The sequence below is a fragment of the Cricetulus griseus genome, chromosome 7, assembly GCF_003668045.3.
Source record: "Cricetulus griseus strain 17A/GY chromosome 7, alternate assembly CriGri-PICRH-1.0, whole genome shotgun sequence".
Classification (NCBI taxonomy): domain Eukaryota; kingdom Metazoa; phylum Chordata; class Mammalia; order Rodentia; family Cricetidae; genus Cricetulus; species Cricetulus griseus.
The window spans coordinates 133,686,995-133,709,256 of record NC_048600.1 but is presented as its reverse complement, the minus strand read 5'-3'; the positions used below and the strand labels follow the sequence as shown (position 1 = coordinate 133,709,256).

The 22,262-nt window shown below is 48.7% G+C and overlaps 2 protein-coding genes across 6 annotated transcripts; one reads left to right on the top strand and one right to left on the bottom strand.

Moving 5' to 3' along the window:
• The first annotated feature begins 856 nt into the window (after window positions 1–856).
• LOC100773571 (cytochrome b-245 chaperone 1) lies at window positions 857–8,093 on the top strand. Of its 4 annotated transcripts, none has more exons than XM_027425323.2 (7): window positions 857–1,100; window positions 1,626–1,746; window positions 3,250–3,291; window positions 3,745–3,818; window positions 4,708–4,804; window positions 5,922–6,066; window positions 6,396–8,093. In XM_027425323.2, the coding sequence occupies exons 2-7, from the start codon at window positions 1,662–1,664 to the stop codon at window positions 6,514–6,516; spliced, it is 564 nt and encodes a 187-aa protein (XP_027281124.1). In that variant the 5' UTR covers window positions 857–1,100; window positions 1,626–1,661; the 3' UTR covers window positions 6,517–8,093. The 4 variants fall into 4 exon arrangements, with proteins under 4 accessions (XP_027281124.1, XP_027281123.1, XP_027281122.1 ...); XM_027425322.2 differs by having other exon boundaries at window positions 857–1,111; XM_027425321.2 differs by having other exon boundaries at window positions 860–1,091.
• Hexd (hexosaminidase D) lies at window positions 8,033–22,199 on the bottom strand. Of its 2 annotated transcripts, none has more exons than XM_027425315.2 (13): window positions 21,982–22,199; window positions 21,051–21,204; window positions 19,335–19,444; window positions 16,923–17,010; window positions 15,650–15,814; window positions 13,605–13,698; window positions 12,741–12,812; window positions 12,195–12,390; window positions 10,692–10,774; window positions 9,501–9,579; window positions 9,324–9,425; window positions 9,098–9,187; window positions 8,033–8,444 (listed from the first exon to the last, which is right to left on the bottom strand). In XM_027425315.2, exons 1-13 carry the CDS (start codon window positions 22,032–22,034, stop codon window positions 8,237–8,239), a joined length of 1,494 nt encoding a protein of 497 aa, XP_027281116.1. In that variant the 5' UTR covers window positions 22,035–22,199; the 3' UTR covers window positions 8,033–8,236. The 2 variants fall into 2 exon arrangements, with proteins under 2 accessions (XP_027281116.1, XP_027281115.1); XM_027425314.2 differs by having other exon boundaries at window positions 13,605–13,788; window positions 21,982–22,198.
• Between the last annotated feature and the right edge of the window lie 63 nt (window positions 22,200–22,262).

The following is a 22,262-nucleotide window of genomic DNA, read 5'->3' as shown; positions in this document are numbered from 1 at the left end:
GATTTGACTTCAGACTCCATTTTACCTGTAGGGTGAGACAAAGTTCAAGCTGAGAACCTTCCAATATATGACTTACCTCCGTAAACTACAGAACTAGTCATTATGCGTCTCTAGCTCTCTAGAAACATGGCTATTACTAACAACAGAAGGAACAAATAAATTTGATTGCTTGGACTAAAAGCTTGCATTGTATTTGTTGACAGTGATGAATACTCAAGGAAGCCCCTAATCTCTAAATCCTTATTGGTGAAAATTGTAACTGTAACTTGGCAACCAATGTTTGTGATTTTTGTGCTTAAACACTTGCTTCAACTGGCATTTGGGGTGGCCGTTCAGCCCCAGAGTCTTTTCTGTGGCCCGAATGATCCATCAGCCCCCTCTCCTTTCCCCCTTCTTCTTCTTCTTTTTTTTTTTTTTTTTCTTATTTTTTGAGACAGAGCTTCTCTGCCTAGCATTGGAGGCTGTCCTGGAACTCGCTCTGTAACCCAAGCTGGCCTCGAACTCAGATCTGCCGGCTGGGAATGAAAGCGTGCGCCACCACCGCCCGGCTCCTTTTGTGCTGCCCGTGTTAAATCTTGCCTTGAGGTAACCTCTTGTGTCTACCTGGGTTGATTCACACCCTCGGACCACAACAAAATGAATAAATAACTAAACAAATAGATGGCGACCCATCGCTAAGGCTCCTAAGCCGCTGACGCCGCGCTCGGCGGGCCCCAGCTTAGACTCCGGCCCCATCGACCGAGCCCGCCCTCCAGCGCCAGGCCCCGCCCCGCGAGTGCGGAAACGGACGCACAACTCCGGAAGGCGTCGTCACTCAGGCTCCGCCCCTCGGGAGTCCCCACCTGGCTTTAGCCCGGAAGTCCTGGGGACTGAAGTCCGGAAGTTCGGGAGGCTGTCCCCTAGTTCCCTCCCGCTAATTCGGTGCGAGTCGGTTGGTGCCCGCGCAAGTGTGTCCCAAAGCTTTTCTAGTTCCGTCTCGCTGTGCTTCCCGTTCTCATGTTCGTGCCCTGTGCGGGTCACTGTTCGCGGACCTGGATCGGGCGTGTGCACTGTGCGGAGCGAGCATAACGGGCCGCTCGTGGAGCTTGTTGGTAACTGAGGTCAGAGGGAGGCAAGTTGTGTGCCTAACGGGGATTCCAGAGCATGCAGGGCACGATGCTTGATTGCACCTGGGAATCCGAGGAGCCACTCAACACTGGGGCTTTGGGCGTTGTCTCCAGGGGTCTTGCCACAGTGTCCCATTAATTCGGATGCATTTGGGCCATAGTTAGTATGACGGCAGAAACTCAGACACAGGGCACTTTCAGTTCCCTTTCTTGATGGGAAGAGGAGTTTCTGGACGATTCGGCTAAGGTGCCGGAAGCCTGAGAGTTGCTGGAGGCTAACAGAGCAACTTCAAGACGAGGATTCGGTTAAGGAAAGGGTTCCCAGATATGACTGTGGCTTGGAAGTAAGACCAGGCCTCACTTTCTGGGCTGTGTTGTCCCTGTGCCCATGTATAATTGTGAGTTGAGACAGTCTCGTGGATAAAGGCCGCTGTGGACCTTCCCCTGGCCTCCTGTTTAGACTGATGAGGTGCTGCCTGTGTGCAGTGGTTGCAGGCTTCAGCTGTGTGTCTTTCTCAGCCGGGTCTGCTGTGAGGTGAAGCCCAGGTTCCAGAGATGTACATGCAAGTGGAGACACGAACCAGCACCCGCCTCCATCTGACGAGGGCTCCAGGCATCCGGTCTTGGTCCCTGCTGGTCGGTAAGACTTATGTTTTTCCCAAGTCAAATCTTAAGTGATGGGAACAGTTTCTTCGTATTCTATTGGAGGTTCTTGTCAATACAAGACCTTGGTAAAGCATGCTTCATTCACTTTGGTGTGCCTTCCCTTTCAGAGGGCATGCAGGGTCCCCTTAACAGACATGCACTCCCAGCCTGTCTGCTTTCTTGAGGTCACTAGGTTTTCTTCCATGTGACAGGTGATCATGGGTTCACATTTCTCTTCCTCCCTGTCTCCGTCCTCCTGGACTCTGTCCCCCATCACTGCCTACCAGAAGTGTCTTGCATCTCATGAACAGCTGCACTTGTGTTGGCTGGGCTGTTCAGAGTCTGAGGTGAGGTACTGGCTGTGACTTCAGCAGCAGGTTCTCTATAGTCCTTTATGATTCGTGAAGGTCCTCATGACATTCTGCATACTGTGCTCTGTGTTGTATTATCTCTGTGTAGTCTTGTCTTTGCTCCTCATCACAGGTAGGCAATACTGACATCTGGGTCATTGCATTTTTCATTTGATTGCAGACGAGTCTGGTGAATGCCATGGATAGCATAACCTGTTTTTTTTTTATTTAATTTTTTAATTATGTAAGTGTATCTATGTATGGGTCTGTGCAGGTGCATATAGGTGCTGTGGAGTCCAAAATAGTGTTACATCTCTGGCGCTGAAGTCACACGAGGTTGTGAGTGGCCTGCGGGTGCCAAATGTTGGACTTTCTTTGGGCTGTCAGTCCACAAATAACGAAATGGAAATTTATTATGAAAGTTTGGCTTTTAGCTTAGGCTTGTCCCCAACTACCGCCTATAACTTAAACTAACCCGCATCTATTAATCTGTGTTCTGCCATGTGGCTTTTTTTCTATAAATAATTATTTAAGTTTATTTTATGTGCATTGATATAAAGGTGTCAGATTCCCCTGGAACTGGAGTTACAGACAGCTATGAATTGCCATGTGGGTGCTGGGAATTGAACCTGGGTCCTTTGGAAGAGCAGCCAGTGCTCCAACTGCTTGCTTCTCCAGCCCCCATGGCATGTGTTTTTTTCTACATCTCTTCCATTGTGTTTGTCTGACTTGGTCCAAATCTTGTTGAGGTCTCTGAGTGCCTAAATTCATCCCAAGTTCCTTTCGCTGCTCAGAAGTACTGCCTATTCTCTCCTGCATAGCTGTTGGCCATTCAGCTCTTTATTAAACTAGTCACAGTGACACATGTTCACACTATGTGATAAAATGGCCCACAACAGTGCTGAGAACTGAACTGGGTTCCTCTGCAGTAGTATATATTCTTAAACAATAAGCTATCTTTCCAGTCCCCCCCTCCCTATTTTTAAACAAACTTCTTGGCTGTGTCCCCAACCCTGCACTAGGTAGCTTCTACCTGCTGCCCCTGAACAAGCTATCCTGCTGTGAGACAGGCCTGCTTTGGGGGGCTGCAGCACAAGAAGAAGGGGAACTCTCCTTGACAGTTAACAAGATAATCCCTCTCTCCACAGGAATATTATCCACTGGCCTGGCTGCTGCCTATTATAGTGGAGGTAAAGTATGTTTTTCCCATCAGCTTCCTTGTACTTGGAAATAAACAAAAAGCAGAGAGCATTCCTAGTGTGTGTAACCTTTGGGGTGGCCTTTGCCTTGCCTTGTGTGAGAGATGACTATAGTCCATGTCCTGTACCTTAAATTTCTTCCTGTTATAAAGTACTCTCGGAAAGAAGCTCTTTAGTATTTATTTGCCTGCCACTTTGCTACAGGGAAAAATCGTGTGTCTTACCCTCCATGACAAGGTATATAGATCTACCTGTCTCCTAGGTGGACTTAGGCAGAGTTTGGGATACACATGTCACCAACGACCCAGGAAGGTACAGGAACGCAGTTGACTAAGCCTGTAACCTGAGATGAAGGAAGGAAAGGCTGGGCTGGAAGGACCCTCCTGTGGACATATCACTTTGGCTCCTTTAGCTAATGGGCTGATATACTATCTCTGCTTGCAGATAGTCTGGGCTGGAAGCTCTTCTATGTCACAGGCTGCCTGTTTGTGGCTGTACAGAACTTGGAGGATTGGGAGGTAAGATGGTATAGTAGCACCCTTCCCATGGGAAAGCATCTGTCCAGGTCCACAGGCACTGGGTTACCTGGACTCAGCCTTTGACTTAGCTTGTAACATTTCTGGACTCTTCTAGAAGCTGCTCATAACTTTTTTCACCAAGGTTCTGTGTTGTTCTTCTGCAGGCTTGCCTCAAACTCAAAAGTAAGCCTACTACCTCAGTCTTCAGATAGGCGTGAAGCACCACACTCAACTCCAGAAGTTCTTTTTTTCTAGGGTTGTGGCAATAAGTCTGCATTGTCCCTGGGCTGGACTAGCTACACAGGCAGGGACCTGTGAGACCATTCTGCTAACTCAGTTGGACCAGCTCCCAGGCCCTGAAGTTCAAGGGTTGGGGGCTTCCTCTGACCAGCCAGGACTTCACTGCAGGCCTAAAATAGTTGAAAGGAATCAGCAGAAACTGAGCCTGGGAAAAGTCAGGTGGTAGCCTTTGGGGGCGTCCCCTATCCTTAGCTTTAGCCCTCTTAGGATTATGGAAGCTTCCTGGCCTGGGCTTCTGCTTTTTGCTTAATGGCCTCATTGCCAACCTGTCTTGTTGCTCTTTTATTTGCCCAGTACTGAGGGATGAACTTAGGGCCTCATACCTGCTGGGCAAGTGTTCTATCACTGAGCTAGATACCCAGCCTGGTCTCGTTCTCATGCAAAGAGAAAAGGGCACCTATTCCGTCTGCTTTCTCTCACATGCCCCTTAGGCACAGAAGGTGGCTCTGGAAGAGCCCTGAGGGCTTTGGGGGGTGGGTTTCCACTGGGCATCTTGAGTATTTGTGCCAGTGTGGGTGTGGTGATCCCTCAATACTAGCTTGCTCTCTTCCTGGAGTTGTGTGTGTGGTTAGCATACATTGGTTTGCAGGAAGCTATTTTCAACAAGAGCACTGGGAAGGTCATCTTAAAAACATTCAGCCTCTACAAGAAGCTGCTGACTCTCCTAAGAGCAGGCCATGACCAAGGTAAGATGTGGGGAGTTGCAGTTTGGTGAGGGCTTGGGGAGGTTTGGATGGTTTGCTTGCTCAGGGAATGAGGGTCCCCCAGACAGATCCCAGCTTGCAGGGTGGGATCCAGGCAGATACCCCATCCTGCATACTTAAGGACTAAGCCTATCAGTAAGGATGGAAACGCCTTATCAGCTCCCTGCGGTTGGGTAACAGTAGTTGGAGTGGGTCACTGTGCCAAGCATACTAGCAGGAGTCATCTGTTCTTCAGGGCCCACTAGGCCTCTCTTAGGCCCAGGTCCTGTAGCTGTTTCCTATCAGCTCTGCTAGCCTAGCAGTGAGAAGATGGTCAGAGGAAGCCCCCAACCCCTGAACTTATGGGCTTGTGAGCTAGTCTGTGAAGTAACAGGCTCTCATAGGTCTCTTCCCTGTGTATTCAGCCCAGCCATTGTGCATTACAAACATGCAAGTAACTGTGTGTGCATCCCACAGGATCCTAAGTAGGCTTTAACATAAGGAGTCAGGCCTCTAACTTGTATGGAGTGCTAACAGTATACAGCCAAAAGTAACATTCGAATGTGGCCCATTCATTGGCCGTGTACAGCCAATGAAGACCAGAGCAGGGTTGTGGGATGCGAGCTAGTGCGCTGGCTCAACTTTCCCAGGCTGCTTGTTGAGAGCCCCAGCACAGACAGCAGGCCACGGGGTCAATCTGATGTCACTGTGGCAGTGGGGTGAAATAGGCTTTCCAGTGGCTCCTGGGAAAGCAGTATCAGCCATGCATTAGTTAGGCAATGGTTTTCCTATACAAGGAAATGACAGGGGTGCCCCACTGGAACCAGATAGGTTTTCCAGCCTTCGGTAAAATCAGGCAAAAAGAGTAGCATGAAGATGGCAGCTTGGGCTTAGTGATCCCAATAGGATTGCTCAGGGCAGCCAGCTTTTGCCTAAAACTGCAGGAGCGATGAGTCTCCTGAATGTATCCTTATCCAGATGTTATTCTGAATCCACAGTCTAGAATGTGGAATAGTAAACGCTTTTGTCACTAATGCCACTCCTACTGTTAAGCAGAGTTCTACAGCATAGGGTAAGAGCATAGGGATGGCCGCTCATCTGCAAACCCTTCTGTCCCCAGTGGTGGTCCTGCTGAAAGACATCCAGGATGTGAATGTGGAGGAGGAAAAGGTCCGTTACTTTGGGAAGGGCTACACTGTGGTGCTCCGGTTTGCAACAGGCTTCTCCCATCCCCTTACTCAGAGTGCAGTCATGGGCCGACGCAGGTAAGGGTGGTGTAGAGCAAGACTGGGCTATCCCTTAGTGTTTCTCAGGGCAGCAGGGGAGGAGTTGAATTTTGTAGACAGGAACATGGGGCTGGAGGAGGGATGTATGTACTTAGGGGCAGCTTTGCCATGGATATCTGTGGGGAGGGGGGCAGCACAACAAAGTTGATGTCTGTTAAGAGTATGACTGAGGCCAGAGGTACTGGGCCTGTTTGGGACACCAGTGGTTGTTGTAGGTGGTGGGGGATGAGACAGTGTAGGTCTTCTGTGGTGTGTTATGGAACCTGTACCCTTTGCCATGGTGACCTGCTTTCTTGATGCTCGCCTAGTGATGTGGAAGCCATTGCCAAACTCATCACTAGCTTCTTGGAACTGCATCGCCTGGAGAGCCCCTCAGAACGGTCACAAAGCAGCGACAGTGAAGCCGATGGCCCTGGTGATCAGAGCTGACAGTGTAGAGTGGCTGCTGGTAAATGTCACCCCCTTCTGACATGTCTCCAACTGACTTGCCAACTGTGAGCATGCAGGCAGATCTTGGACACCTGCCTATGACTCCTTGGGCAATTCTTGTGTGGACCACCTGCCTTTTGCTTGTTTATGCTTCTACGCTTTGCAGAACCATGGGCTGATGTGCTCCACAACCCAGAAAGGCTGCATCTGTCATGATGCAGGTGGGGGGAGCTACATCCAGAGGAGGGCAGGGTCTCAGAACTCAGTGCCTTCTCCAGAGTCAGATGGCAGTTCTGGCTTAGGCAGCACAGTCTGGTTTGGATGAGCTCACCCAAGGGCATCTGAGGTTTAAGACGCCAGTCTTTTCTTCAGCATAGGCCCAGTGCCTGCCTTCAAGAGGCCTTGCCACCCAGGCTATTGTAGTGAGAGTGAAACACCTACATGCCTGTAAGGAGAACCCTCTCTCTGTGCATAGTGGTGTCGACTTATTGCTATAAATCCTGATATCTCTTCTCCCCACCCCTCCTCAAAATGGACATCCTTGGTGGTCAGGGGCTTCCCTGAAGGCAGCTCAGAATGCTGGATGCCTGGATGCTGCCTGGCTGCAGAACTCTCAGAGAAAAGTGCTGCCGACTGCCCTGTTCCTGCCTAGACCACTTGTCTAAGGTCCCAGCAGTGTTGTAGCACAGCTGTTAGGAAGCTCTCCCAACCCAGCCTGGGGAGAAGCTGCTAGTGGAGGAAAGGCCACCTCTTCTGGCATCCTGCAGCCTTTAAAACCTGGGAGCTCCTTTACAGAAATTGAGTCTTAGCCTCTCAAGCCTTGAAAAGAAGGTAGACATGTGAGGCACACCCCTGTAAATCCCAGTTTTAAGTGAGGAATGAAGAAAGTTCAAGGCCAGTGCAGGCCACTGCCTCTTCTAACAGAAGTTGGTACCTGCCACTGATGGCTATTTCCTGCTCTTCTAGTTCTCTTCTGGGCAGACTCAAGTCCCTCAAAAGTAGTGCTCATGAAGTTTCCAGCTTGGCTTCCAGGCCTGAAAGCTGTGGACCTCTGGTTTGCACATAACCCCCCAAAGCTGAGTACCTATGCCTGGCCAGGTAGAACTGGGAAATTGAGGAGTTATATAGACAAAGAAGTCAAGGCAGCCTTGAGGCCACTTTGCCTGGGCTGAGCAGGAGTAGTTAGCCAGAACCTAAACAGGTCTTCTCTGAAGTGACTGCTACCAGTTCTGACTTGGGGAACATGATCCCTTGAACTTGCTAAAGTGAGCTTTTTAAATGGCCAAGTTAGACATTTTTTTTTTCCATAAATGAAAAGTGGAATACAGCTGTTGGCTTTTAGCTTGTTGCCTACAGACTTAAGGTACTTTAGACAAGGGAGAGGAGTCTCTCTCTTGGGTGCTGTCAAATACCTTTCCTGTATATCCCAGTGCTGGGACTCATTATTGGTGAAGAAATGAAGCCCTTTTCATAAGCAAGGGGTATGGTAAAAAGCTGATTCAAGTTCCTGTTAGGATTTCTGCTTCTACTGGTCTTTTTATTTCATAATTAATAAAGCTCTACATGCAGATTGCAAATGAGTCTCCATGTGCCTTTTTCTGTTTTCTGCTTTGCCCAAGGTAACTCTATGCAGTTTGGGAGCAGTCTGGCCGCATGGCTGGGCCCTGAGGCAGGAATCTGGGTGCTACCCAGGCAGATATCCAGGGCTCCAGCCCCCCCCTCAGGGGTTCTGACCTGTGTCCCAGCCTGGGCTGGCGGGTGGTGGCCGTGGGGCGGCTGCCTCGCCCAGGTCCTGCAGTAGACCCTGCAGTCGCTGCATACTCGGGAGCACATTCTCCTCCAGCCACTCCTCTACGGTGTCCGGGTAGAAAGTCAGCTGAAGTGCTGCCTCCAACTGCTGCACGAGGTTGCTCCACCTGTTCAGAAGGCTGAGGGCAACAACAGCCACCAGTTTGACTTGATGAGAATTCCTGCTAAGGCCCGAGTTTACATAGCTAAACTCATGTCCTCAGCCCCTAGAGCCAGTACTGTTACATGCCTCAGTTTACCATCGGGATGAAAATAAATGAATGTCTGGTCACATTTTAACAATCAAGACCACTGCCTGGAAGTTTTCCTCACAGCCATGAACGGTCATGCTGTTGGCAGCAATGTACTCAGTGCAAGTATATTCTTACTAGCCTAGCTTAGAATCCTGAACCAGGAGAGGACAGTGCAGGCTGCCTGGGGCTCCATCCACAAGGGTGCTCAGCACTCGGCTAGGCCTCACTGGGGAGTTAAAGAGCCAGCACGGACCTGAGGTGGACTGATTCCAAAGATGAGCCGTGGGTCAGCGTGGACATGTGGCTGATTATCTGTTGCAGGCCAGGAATCATTTAGCTTCTTGCTAACATTAGGGTCAGTGTTACTGAGCAGTGGCCTATCAATTCATCCAAGATCTACAGCTGCAGTACCTGGAGAACTTGTCTTGCCACGCACAGCACTGATAATCATAACCATTGCTACAGTGTGTGTTCATAAAGGGGACAGCGTGTTTGTTCCAGAGGCTGAACACCTGAGAGGATGTGATGATGGTGGCTACCTGAGTGCCTCGGGCTGTATGTGCTGGATCATAACTGGGTGAATATACTTCCTCCTGCGATGGTAGGGGCTGAACCAGCCAGTGACAAACCTGGAGCAAATCCAGACAGTGTTAGTGGGCCAGTAGTAGCTGTGGGGGAAACTTAAGAGTCTGGTAGAAATTTTTAGAAGTCTTTCTAGAAAACCTTTGTAAAGAACAATGCCAGGAAAGAGATGGGGTTGCTTACCTGTTCCTTTCCAGAAGTATATCCACAGAGCTGTGCAGGTGGAGACTAATTTGTGTGACGAGGGCATGGATGTCACTGCCAGGGAAGGAGCCAGCTCCCTCACTGCCAAAGAGTCACACTGAGAACTGTGGTCCCCAGAGGAGGAGGGGTGGGGAATGTTAGGTAGGATGGGATTACCTCACAGGATCCATGGTTTCCAGGCTTGAAACCCCAAGGAAGTGCTGCACTCTCAGCTTAACGTCGTCACCAAAGCCGCCTGAAACCATCCACAGGCAGAAGTGGTCAGAGAGGCCTCCTGAGCTTTGGGTGCTATGGGCAAAAGGCACAGCATCTCAGGGGGAGCCCCAGCCAGGCTAGCTGGCTGCTTTTCACTGAGCACGTGAAAGACATTTGTTAAACATCAGGGAGTGGACTTGTAGGTAGCTGCACTGTATGGATGAGCCCTTGGCCTCACTACAAGTCTGTATGCAAGTGTCCAGGCTCAGTCATGAGTGGAGTACTCTGCAGCACCTGAAACAAACTGCTGGGGTGTCAAACCAGCACAGGCACACCTCCAAGTCAGCATAAAAGGCTGTCACAGGAAGCCACTGACAGACGGTTCTTAGTTCTGTGTTGGGAGGCCTAGGTCCCAGTACAATCACTTCTCAAAAACAGGAAGAGCTAAAGCCAACACCATTAACACCAATGTCTCTTCAGTACTGGTGAGGGCTGTCTGCTTATTTCCTTGTCTTTCTGCACATTCTAGACAGTTTACAATCAATAACTGTCAGTAAAAAGCTAAAACAAGACCACCTCTACATCTTTCCTCTACCCCACGGCTGTTAAAATGTTTTTCTGGGCGGCGGGGGGGTGGGGGGGGGTGGGTTCTTTCTATGTAGGTGTCCTTTGAACATTGTAAATTCCTACACAGTCATAGTTTAAATGGGCATGGTTTATTTCACCAAGGTCCCACTGCCTGCACTTGCTCTGAGCAGTGCCCATGTCCCTTAGGTCATCTGGGTGTAGGAGCACTGGGATCACCCAGTTCTGCAGAGTCTGCCTCACAACCCTTGGGACATTTAGGCAGCAAAGACAACCTTCTGCATCTGTGGCATGAATTTCTTATGTAGGTTCTCTGAATCTGTGGGGCATGTCCATTCTAACTTCCCAATCTACCTGAGGCTCAGGCTAAGGATCTGGGTCTGAACAATCCTGGATCATTGGCAGACAAGCAATTGGACAGACTAGAAACATGAGTCTTCTTCCCCTGTAAAGGACTACAGTCCAGTCAGAGCAGGGCAATGATCAAGGGAAACCAGTACTTGGCTTTCTTTCTTCCCATCTAGTTAAGGAGTGGTAGGAGGCCTTAAACCATTGGCTGAGACATACCGTGTACAAGTGACTGTAGACAGGCAGCCAGGGATGGGATTCCCACAGGGAGCAGCTCACACAACACAGAGAAATGGTCGTACCTATGTCCAGAAGAAGAGTATTCAGTTCCACAGCCCTCATTCATCTCAGCATGATGACCACACCCTGATCTGGGGTACTCTTTCTTCTCTTTTGAGGGGTTCCTAGGCTGAGGACCACTATGGGCAGCCTGATGTATCCATTAGCTGGCTCAGGGTTCTTAACACTGGGTTCCATGTCACGTGGTTTTGCATTAGGTTTATTTGTTTATTTATTTATCGAGACATGGTTTCTCTGTGTAGCTTTGGAGCCTATCCTGGCACTCGCTCTGGAGACCAGGCTGGCCTCGAACTCACAGAGATCCGCCTGCCTCTGCCTCCAAGTGCTGGGATTAAAAGCGTGCACCACCAACGCCTGACTGCATTAGGTTTATTATGATGCCCCAGGGAGGAGCCTGTGTAGGGAAATGGGCTCTGAGCACCTGGGTCCACTCTAGTGTACCCTTGAGACGGAGCATCTGCAGAGCCTTGTTTATCCCTTTGCTAGTACTGGTCTGCCTCCCTCCTGGAGGCCTTTGCTGTGTCTGCCTCCCTCCTGGAGGCCTTTGCTGTGTTTGCTGTGTCTGCATCCTACCTATCCACTTCATGCTTTTCCCCAGGGCCCCAGGAGATCAACAGGTTAGAGTGGGCATCTGATCCCTCTAATGCTGGGCAGAGTGCATCCTCATGGCCTGGTCTCAGTATCTTGAGCTGTAAGAAGCTAGAGAGATGTTCCTCGAGTGTGGCAGATAAACGCTGACAGAAGAGCCAGGAGCCAGTGATTACATCACCCCATCAGTTTTCCTGTTCCTCTGTGAGTCATTAGCCACTGTGCAAGGCATAGAAAGGGCTTCACTCTGTGAGTCTTAGCTTAACCCACACCTCAACACACTACTGGAATGGTAAGTCTTCAACCATCCAGAATCATCTCTGAAGCCAACCAGTGGATATGTACTGAGCCATGAGCAACTGCTATAACCACATCAGACCTCACTTGGCTGATAACCCTGCTCTGTAGTCACGTTTTGGAACCCCGTGAAGGCCCCAGAGGGACACCTTTCCAGCTCTTCCTAGTGGAGCTGCCAGCTTCAACTGGTCCAGCTCAAAGGTTGGAACCTGACGCTAGGTCATGGCCAGAGCCAAAGACTGGGCTCATTCTATTTTTCAAAGGGTGTGACATCCTAAAAGAACCAGGACTAATCTTCATGCCCTGCTACACATAAGATATATGGTTTCACTCATGGAACATGTAGACCAGAGACTGGACAGCTGCATGCTTGTGGCGGTTCTGAGCACTCCAGTGTGTCTTCAGGAGAGTTACTGAGGTAGCCATGAAGGCATGAAGAGCGTGATTTGGGAAGGGGCCAGGCCAACACTAGACAGGGTGCCATCATGGATGATGGGAACTGTCCCCACTCCCCACACCCAGCCTCTGAGCGCTCACCTCTGCCAGCCGGTCAAGATGATTCCTTGCAGACTATCCACTGGCCCACGGCCTGCCACTTGTAGCCACTGCTCATGGTTTCTAATGTGATGCTCAACAGGGGGTAGCGCCTGACTAGCCCCTGTGGCCCCCTTGAAGGCACTGGCAGCCCACAGCCTCTGGAAGCCACACTCCTGGTACTTTCCCATGAGGAAGACTAGGCAAGAGAACAAGCAGATGAGCAGATCTCACAGAGGCCTAACCAGAGCAGCCAAGAGCCACAACCATCCTAGCAGAGAGAGACGCCAACCATTCCCATAAGGCCATAGGGAATAAACACTTCGGGAAGAGCTGGAAAGAACCTGGGATGACCTGGAGCCAGTAGGGGATCCCATGCCAGGACAGGACGCTTTGCATGGCCTTTCTGTTCCATGCTGGTCAGCCAGGCTAATGAGGTGCCTGTATTCCCAAGCTGAATAGTTGAGGTTACAGAGTCACGGAGGACTGGGAAGCAAACATGCAAGCACATGCACCATGAGGAATGTGGCGTGAGCAACCCGTACTGACTTTTGCTGTGGACATCCAGGTCAGCTCCATAGTCCCAGAGCACAGGCTCCACCAGTTGAGGCACCCCAGATGCTGTCAACAGAGCAAGGCCATGAGTGTGGGAAGGGACCACTCAGGTCACACCCTGCTCCTTAGACATATTTGTTTTAAACCGGGGTCTCACTTTGCTGTTCGTGTTGGCCTTGAACTCCAATCCTCCTGCCTCAGCCTCCTAAGTACTGAGATTATAGTCATGTGCCACTGTGCTCAACTCTGGCACATTCTTTTAATGTTAAAGTAGGAACATAAACCATATTCTCAGGTCTAGTGGGTTTCAAGTACAGCTTACAGCTGTGGTAGGCTTTTTGTGAGGAGGGACTCCTAAGCTCTTCTCCAAGCTGAAGAACACCCTGAACACATCTCTAACAGGAGTTGATTCTAATTCATTAATGTAAAACATACACTAGCCTCACAGAGTGTAGGTACAGCTGGCCCTGGATCTTTGCACTAACCCTCAGGGTTCAGTGGAGCCGGGTGATGTGTTTAAGTGCTATCTCCCAGGCTGGGGAAGGTATTCTTCAGCTTTCATCTCCAAGCTTTGGGACAGTGTGAACTTTTGGCCCTGGCAACTACAAGCTGGCCACAGAGTACACATGGGGCTAAAGCTATCAGAAGTACTGGACACTCCCCTGGGCCTTCTGGGCCAGCCAGTGGCCACACCATTTTCTGGTACACACTCCTGCAAGGCTGTACAGTGACTTGAAGGGAAGGACTAAACCCAGTATTTTCACTGGAGCACACAGTAAGAACTTACTGCCAAGGTCTCTGGAACTTGAGGCCTTGGGCAGCCACATATAAGCCCCCATCAATACAAGCCCTGCCAACCTTGTAGCTGTTCCTGGGGGATGTCCCGTAGCATGTCGTCCCACACCAAGGGTGTTGTGCCGGGGTGCTGTGACACCACATGGCTGGCTACCGCCTGCATGTGAGACAGACACAATTTTGCGTGGCTGTTCTGTTTCTGCTGTAGCCACTGTTTTGAGGTCTCTCCCTCACCCAAGTAGTAGACCTAGGAGGAAGAAACAGGATAGGATTGCATTTGTTGCCATCCTTACATCCACAGTGTTCACACTTGTCCTGAATCTTGGGGTTGCTGCAAGTACAAAAGAGACTAAGAAAGGAGATCAGCTTCACCAGTCTCCACAGGAAGACTGCCTTTCTTAGACTGGATTCACCTTTGGGTTCTAAGCAGCGCTGCACAGGTCACTAAGCAGCAGGACAACCCCATTAACTCACTGGAGAGTGGATGTGGATGAGTCCCATTGTGCCATGGTTATTCCTGACAGGTGACAATGCTGATGGGCCTTGTCCTACACTCAAAATGGGAATGAAAAAGCCAGACACAGAAGGCAACGTGTGGTGTAATTCCATTGTGAAATGCACACACACACACACACACACACACACACACACACACACACACACACACACAAACACATACACACACACACGTTTTTTTCTGAGACAGGGCTTCACACACAGATTATAGATTGCATTATTACTCCTTTTCCTCTTCTTTTTATTTTGTTTTGTTTTATTTTGTGTTCATTGGTGTTTTTCCTGCATGTATATCTGTGTGAGGGCGTCAGATCCCCTGGAACTGAGTTACATACAGTTGTGAGATGCCGCAAACTGAACATAGGTCCTATGGAAGAGAAGCCACTGAGCCCCCTTCTTCTTTTGGGAGACAGGATTTCATGTAGCCTAGATTCCTTATGCTATAAAGGTTGCTATGTTATAAGTGTGTATCATCACAACTTACTTTTAGATTTCCTCATTTTGAGATACCACAGCCCAAGCTGACCTACGACTCACTGTGTAGCCCAGGCTGGTCACAAATCTGTGGCAAGTCTCTTGCCCTAGCCTCCAAGTGCTAGGATTACAGGTGTCAGCCACCGTGTCCAGCTATGATTTCCTTTTAAAAATGGAAATCTCAGGGTTGAATGCCTACAAACCCAGGCAGTGGCCTCTGTCTCAGACCCTCTCCAGTCCTGCCCACACATCTGGAATCAAGTCAGAGAAGCAGAGGGATAAAGGCTAGCCACTGGGTACACTAGGTAGGAAGATACCCCAGGGGAATACTTTTCCCAAATAGTGCTTCAAGATCCAAACAGAACCACACTTTCTTCCTCTCAACACCTCAAACAGTCTGGAAGGGCACAAGTTTGCTCATGGCTGGGACTGGCTCTGTCCCTGTAGGAAGAGGTGGTAAAGAAGCCTGTCCTTCTGGATGGTAGTGACATCTGGTATACAGGGTACCTTATTTGGGCTCTGCAGGACTGCTCTATGCCAGGTGACACTCCTTTCCAGAGTTGTCATCTAGAATGGTTCCCTAAACAGGACCCTCTCCTTGGCAATCCCTGCCATTATTTAGTATTGGACTATTTCCCTATTTAAAAGAATCCATAGGGCCTAACATGGTGGCACATGCCTATAATTCTAGGGTTTAGTAAGTTGAGACAGAAAGGTCAAAAGTTCAAACCAGCCTGGGTGACGTAATGAAACTTGTATCTCAAAAAAAATTTTAAATTATTAAACCAACCAAAACAAAAGAAAACAAAGAGGGGGCTGGAGAGATTGCTTAGAGCACTGGAAGCTCTTCCAGAGGATCCAGCTTTGATTTCCAGCACCCATAAGGTGACTCACAACCATCTGTAATTCCAGTTCCTCTTCTGGCCCTGCCATGGGCATCAGGCACACACAGACATGGCACACAGACATACATGCAGGAAAAATGTTCATACACATAAAATAAGCAAACAAATATATTAAAAAAAAAAAAAGAAAGAAAAGAAAAGAAAGAAGCCATGACACAGGGCAGGATGGCTTTGAAGAAAACAGGTGCAGACCTTGAGATGAAAGGCACTCACCTCATCACAGCCAATGTGGAGCCACCGGACACCCCTGTGTAGCTCCAGAATCTGGTCAATCATGTCTTTTACCAATGCCAGAGACTCAGCTTCGTGAGGGTTCAGGGTGTTGGGGAAGAGAGCCACTTCACGGAGATGTACAAAAGCTGCATGCTTTAGCACAAACTGTGGAGACAAGGGCAGAGGGAGGCTGACGCGTGTGGATCCCAGTCCCCTCCACGTCCTCCTCAGCCAGAGTTCCAAGCTTATGCATGCTTTAGCACAAACTGTGGAGACAAGGACAGAGGGAGGCTGACGCGTATGGATCCCAGTCCCCTCCACGTCCTCCTCAGCCAGAGTTCCAAGCTTATGCATGCTTTAGCACAAACTGTGGAGACAAGGACAGAGGGAGGCTGACGCGTATGGATCCCAGTCCCCTCCACGTCCTCCTCAGCCAGAGTTCCAAGCTTATGCATGCTTTAGCACAAACTGTGGAGACAAGGACAGAGGGAGGCTGACGCGTATGGATCCCAGTCCCCTCCACGTCCTCCTCAGCCAGAGTTCCAAGCTTATGTTGCTTAGCATTACAGGGTGTCTGAGGGCCAGCTGGGTGGCCTGCAAAGTTTACTCCTGTCTCTTCCAGATGCCTGCTGCTAACACAAGCTTCAGAGCCCACAGGGCAGTGGCTTCTCACTCTGCCTGAGCTGGGCTCTAAACCCTCCTCCTCCTTCCCTCTCTCCGTGGTGTTTAGACCTTATTTTCCACTGGGCATCTCTACCGCCTTTTTACTTGTATGGGTGTTTTGTTTGTTAGGGTTAGGAGTCTGCACCATATGTGTCTAATGTCCACGAGACAACAAAGAGGGCATTAGATCCCATGGGACTGGAGTTACAGGCGGTTTTGAGCTGCCTTGTAGTTGCTGGGAATCAAACTTGGGTTCTCTGGAAGAGCAGCCAGTGCTCTCACAGCTCCAGTCCCTCCAGTCCTTTTTTTAGAGGAGTGAATGAAGTTGCTTCCTACAAGCCATTAAATCAACACCAGGTTTGCTTCTCATTTGTCTTACATATGAGAAATAATTCTGAATACTGGTAAAAAGACACAGGCTTCCTTCCTTCTGGCAAAGCTGCTCTGACTGAGAGTTGTGCTCTCTGGCTGCTTACAGGTTGGTGCTTCTGAGATCAGGCCCGGGCAGCACTGAGTTGCTGCTGCCTATGCCCTGTTGCCTCACACTGGAGCCCAAGCCCAGTCTGTGAACCCCACACCTATACCAGTAATTTCCATTCCTCCAACTCACCTCCATGTGTCCGAATGTCTGCACCAAGGGAACAACCTCCAGCTCACTGAGTCTGGCCAGGCGCAGGATCTCAGTAACCTCAGAGTGGCTGGCGTGACAGAAAAGAGTACACAGAGGTTTGCGTCAGTCCAGCCCAGTCCTTTCTTGCCTCTTTGCATCTTACATGAACTGGCTACTGAGTCATCCTACACAACAGGGGTTGGCAGACGGGCCCAAGAGCAAAATTTACCTATCACTCAGCTGCTACTGTATAGCCCTGAACCTAAGAAAGGGTCCCTTCAGCCTCCCCCGTCCCCCTCTTCACTGTTTGGAAAGCAGCAGAGCACAGAGAGCAGGCAAATCCACACAGGTACAGATGCTCTAGAGAACTGGGATGCCAACTTCAGGCCTCCTCATGTACTTGCACACATTCATCCATACACATGTGAATGCAAACGCGCGCACACACACCACACACACACACACACACACACACACACACACACACACACACACGACAGACAGACAGACAGACAGACAGACACACACACACACACACACACGACAGACAGACAGACAGACACACACACACACACACACACACACGACACACAGACAGACACACACACACAGAGTCACACACACACACACACACACACGACAGACAGACAGACAGACAGACAGACACACACACACACACACACACAGACAGAGCACACACACACACACACACACACACACACACACACACGACAGACAGACAGACACACACACACACAGAGACACACACACACACACAGACACACACACACACACACACACACACACATACACACAGACACACACACACACACACACACTCACACACACACACACACACACACACACACAGACACACACACACACACACACACACACACACAGACAGACAGACACACACACACACACACGCACACACACAGAGTCACACACACACACACACACACACGACAGACAGACAGACAGACAGACAGACACACACACACACACACACACAGACAGAGACACACACACACACACACACACACACACACGACAGACAGACAGACACACACACACACAGAGTCTCACACACACACACACACACACACACACGACAGACAGACACACACACACACACACACACACACATACACACAGACAGAGTCACACACACACACACACACACACACAGACAGACAGACAGACAGACAGACAGACAGACACACACACACACACACACACACACACACACACACACACACACACACACGACAGGCATACACACACATAAGGAAAAATATCCAATCGTGACTGTAACTGCAGCCCAGTGCCAACTGCCCCATGACTTCATCCTCTTCCCTGTAAGGTCAGAGTAGATGTTAAAATATCTCCTGCCTGTGTGTGCTAAGTGTGTGCATGTGCACTGTGTGTATTTGAGAATCTGGGGAGCTTCCTAGAAGGGAGCATCAGATCCCCTGGAGTTACAAGTGGCTGTAGAGTCACTGCGTGAGTACTGGCCACCAAAAGCAGTAAGTCTGCCTCCTAAACACAAAGACACCTCTCCAGCCTCTACATGTTATACTTGAATAAAAACAAAAAACTTTTTTGTATGAGTGTTTTGCCTGAATTCATCTGTATACCATATTCATCTGTATGTTTTTTGTTTGTTTTTTGTTTCTCTGTGTAATAGCCCTGGCTATCCTGGAACTCGATTTGTAGACCAGGCTAGCCACAAACTCACAGGACTCCACCAGCCTCTGCCTCCAAGTGCTGGGGTTAAATGCACATGCTGCTGCCAGGCCCAGCTTGTATACCACTTTTTAAATGTGTGACGAGGACAGAAGAGGAGTTACAGGTAGTTGTGAGCTGCCATGTGGGAGCTGGGGATCAAACTTATGTCTCCTGGATTAGCATTCAGTGCTCTTAACACATGAGCCATCTCTCCAACTGCAATGTTTTATGTTTATGAAGTTTTTTTAGGTTTTTTGTTTGTTTGTACAGAGCTCCTTTATGTAGCCCTGGCTGTCCTGGAACTCATTCTGTATACCAGGCTGGCCTCGAACCCAGAGATCTGCCTGCCTCTGTCTTCCAAGTGCCGGGACTAAAATCTATATCACTACTGCCCTGCAAGCTTTGTTTCTGAGACAGGATTTCACTCTGCAGCCCAAGCTGGCCTTTAACTTTCAACAGTCATTCTGTCTCAGCCTCCCAAATTCTGGGATCACAGGTGTGAACCATCATACCACACTACATGTTTAAATTTTGTAATCAACTTATATATGACATACACTTAGAAAGACAGAAAATAAATGTACAATGTTAGATTCCAATTATCCCACCCATAGTTCTGCACAGGCCTTTCTTCTTGGAGGCCCTCATCCCCCACTTGGCATCCTCTGCTAGCTTTGATACCTGTATGCATGCTTGGCCCTCAGCAGCCTCAGGTGACCCTCATAGGGAAACATGTCTTCATACTCAATGAGGAGGCCATTTGCACCCAGTGCATGGAACAGGGGAAAAACCTGGAGGGAAAACAGGGTATTGAAAACAGTGTCAATCTGAACAACAAAGGACTTAGATGAAGTGTGCACCCTTTTCCTTTCTAGGTTTTGGAGAGGGATGGGAGCTGATATTCATTCATATTTCTCTTCTATAGACTTTAAATATGGAATGTGTATTTGACGTTTGCAGAATAAATTCTTGGTTAACAATCTATTTTGCACAGGAATGTAATGTGCCATTAAATAGCTGTTACCAAAGAACAATGAATTCTGGTGGTTCAGCTGAGGGAGGACTTGTACCAGCTGGGAGAGTCAATCTGAAGCCAGGCCAGAGGGGTCTAATTCACAAGAACCTGTGTGCCATAGAAGCAGGGGGCAGGAACAGCTCTGGAGAAGAGTTCAGTCTCTTAAAAGGAAAAGCAGGTGGGGTGTGTGTGTGTATGCAGAAATAGGGTTCAAAGTCTCAAAGCCTGTCCTCTCCTTCTCTGGCCACGTCCTTCCCTATCTTTGGGAGTTTTAGAACCTGGTCATGCCTACTATACAGAATAATTGGGATTTTTTTCAAGTCTGAGACCTCTCCCCCCACACACACACAATGTGGGCACTAACAAGGAAGTCTCTATCTATATTTAAAACAGCCATAAATCTCCAAATAAGAATCTAAATTTTTCTGTGTTGGTATTTGACCTGAAGCTGTATAAGGAAGTCAGATCTACTGGAACTTGAGTTACAGACAGTTGTGAGCTGCCATGTGGGTGCTGGGAATTGAGCCTGGATCATTTGGAAGAACAGCCAGTGCTCCTAACACTGAGCCATCTCTCCAGCCCCTTACTCCACCTTTCTTATTCAGGCTCACAGAAATCTAGTATTACCTCATCTTTTTTTTTTTTTGAGATTAAAAAATAGTTTGTTTAATGTATTGCTGTCATAACAAATTATTATAAACTTCATGGCTTAAAACATAAATTTATTCTCTTACAGTTCTGGAATCTAGGCGCATAACAGTTGCTCAGGCTAAAGTCAAGGAGCCGACAGGGCTCATTTTTTTTTTTTTTTTTTTTTTTTGTTTTTAACCAAAGGTTGTACAAGAAATTTTCATTTCCTTGAATTTTGGTTTCTAGTGACTGCCTGTGGCCCCTTCCTCCTCCTTCAGGGCTGCTCACTGCATTGACCTTTCACTGTCTTGCCTTTTCTGAACCTCATATATGGTCCCATCATCTCAGCTTCACCAGATAGCCAGGGCAAATCTCCCTGTCCCAGGGTTCTTAATCACAGTCTGAGACACAGAGAAGAAAGTCAAGTATTTTTATTAGTATGACCTTGTCTTAATTGGTCAGTTCTTCATGGACTATTTTCAGGTAAGGTCATATGTACAGGCACTAAGTGTTAAGACTTGAATTTACTATCTTTTTGGTGGGTACAATTCTGCCACAACAAAGGCGTCGTGGTTTCTTCTGTTCTTTGTACTATCCTAGTTGTTCTGTCTGGCTTTGAGGGGAACTGGGAGAAAATGGAAAATCTATGCTCTGTCACCACCCTGCCTGATCCAGGGTCCTAGAGGTTGTGTCACCAGTGCCCACTGCCACAGAGTAAAAGGTGCTTACCTAGACGTGAAGGGAGTCCTTACCTCAGAGAAATACGAAACCTTTGGTGGTGCTCCTTTAAGGTCCAAATGAACTAATCTCATCTTAAATGGTGTGGAACAAGACATGCTGGTTTTGTTGTTTTGTTTTGTTTTGTTTTGTTTTTGTGAACTCCTATAACAGGATCTTTTTCTGGGTCTTCCTGGTGGAGAGACCCCAAGTTACAAACAAGAGCAGAATACTCCGGTTTCTCTTCAGATCATATAAAGCTTTCGCCTTTTACAAACAAGAGCAGAGGCAGCCTTCTCTTTCTTTTTCAGTTCTGATATCTGCTAATTTTGCTCTACTAAACCAGAGGAAACTTATCTTACTAACATGAAAATAAACCAAAAAGTTTCACATTCAAATTTAGTATTTGTGAACTGCCCATGAAATAGAAAACCATTGATTTCCTTGTGAGATAATTACAACTTATAGGAAAAAAAAAAAAAAAAAAAAAAAAAAAACTCTGCAAGAGTGGCAGTGGCTCACACCTGTAACACCTTTCCCACCCCACCCTCACCCGAGGAAAGAGGATTGAAAGTTTAAGGCTTGCCTGGGCTATAAAGAGTAGTAGCCTTAGCAATTTAATGAGACCCCGTCTCCACTAACAAGTAAAACAAGGGCTGGGGACACAGTTTAGTGTTATAGCACTTGCCTAGCATGCATAAGGTCTTAGGTTCAATTTCTAGTACTGAAAAAAATTAAGGCAATGATATTGGGGGAGTGGGGGTGGGAAGTGTGGTGGCTCCATTATAGAGCACTTGCTCACTATACTAGAAACCCCCCTGGGAACCACACTGGGCACTGCAAATAGTAATAATTTGAAAAGGGAATAAGCGCTACATACATCGGAGCTAACTGTAGTTTGCATCAAAATTAATTTCTGGATGACAATGAAGCTGCCAGGAACTTACAGAAACAGTTTTCCTCTACCTTTTATAAAACCACAAAGGATTACTGAGGAAAGGAGTTACGGAGTCGAGCATCCAGTTCCATGATTTCACCTGCTTGCCCTGTGCAAGCACTCAAAGCCCTCAGCTTCCAACCCCGACCCGCCCACTCGCAGGCAGTCTGAGAGACCGGTGGGCAGCTCAGAGTCCCCGACAGGATTCCCAGCGCAGCTCTCGGGGAGAGAGCGTGGCGGCCGCGGGAGGCAGCTGCGGGCTTGACTCACCCACGCGGTCGCCTCGCACGGCCGCGGGAGAAGGCTCGAC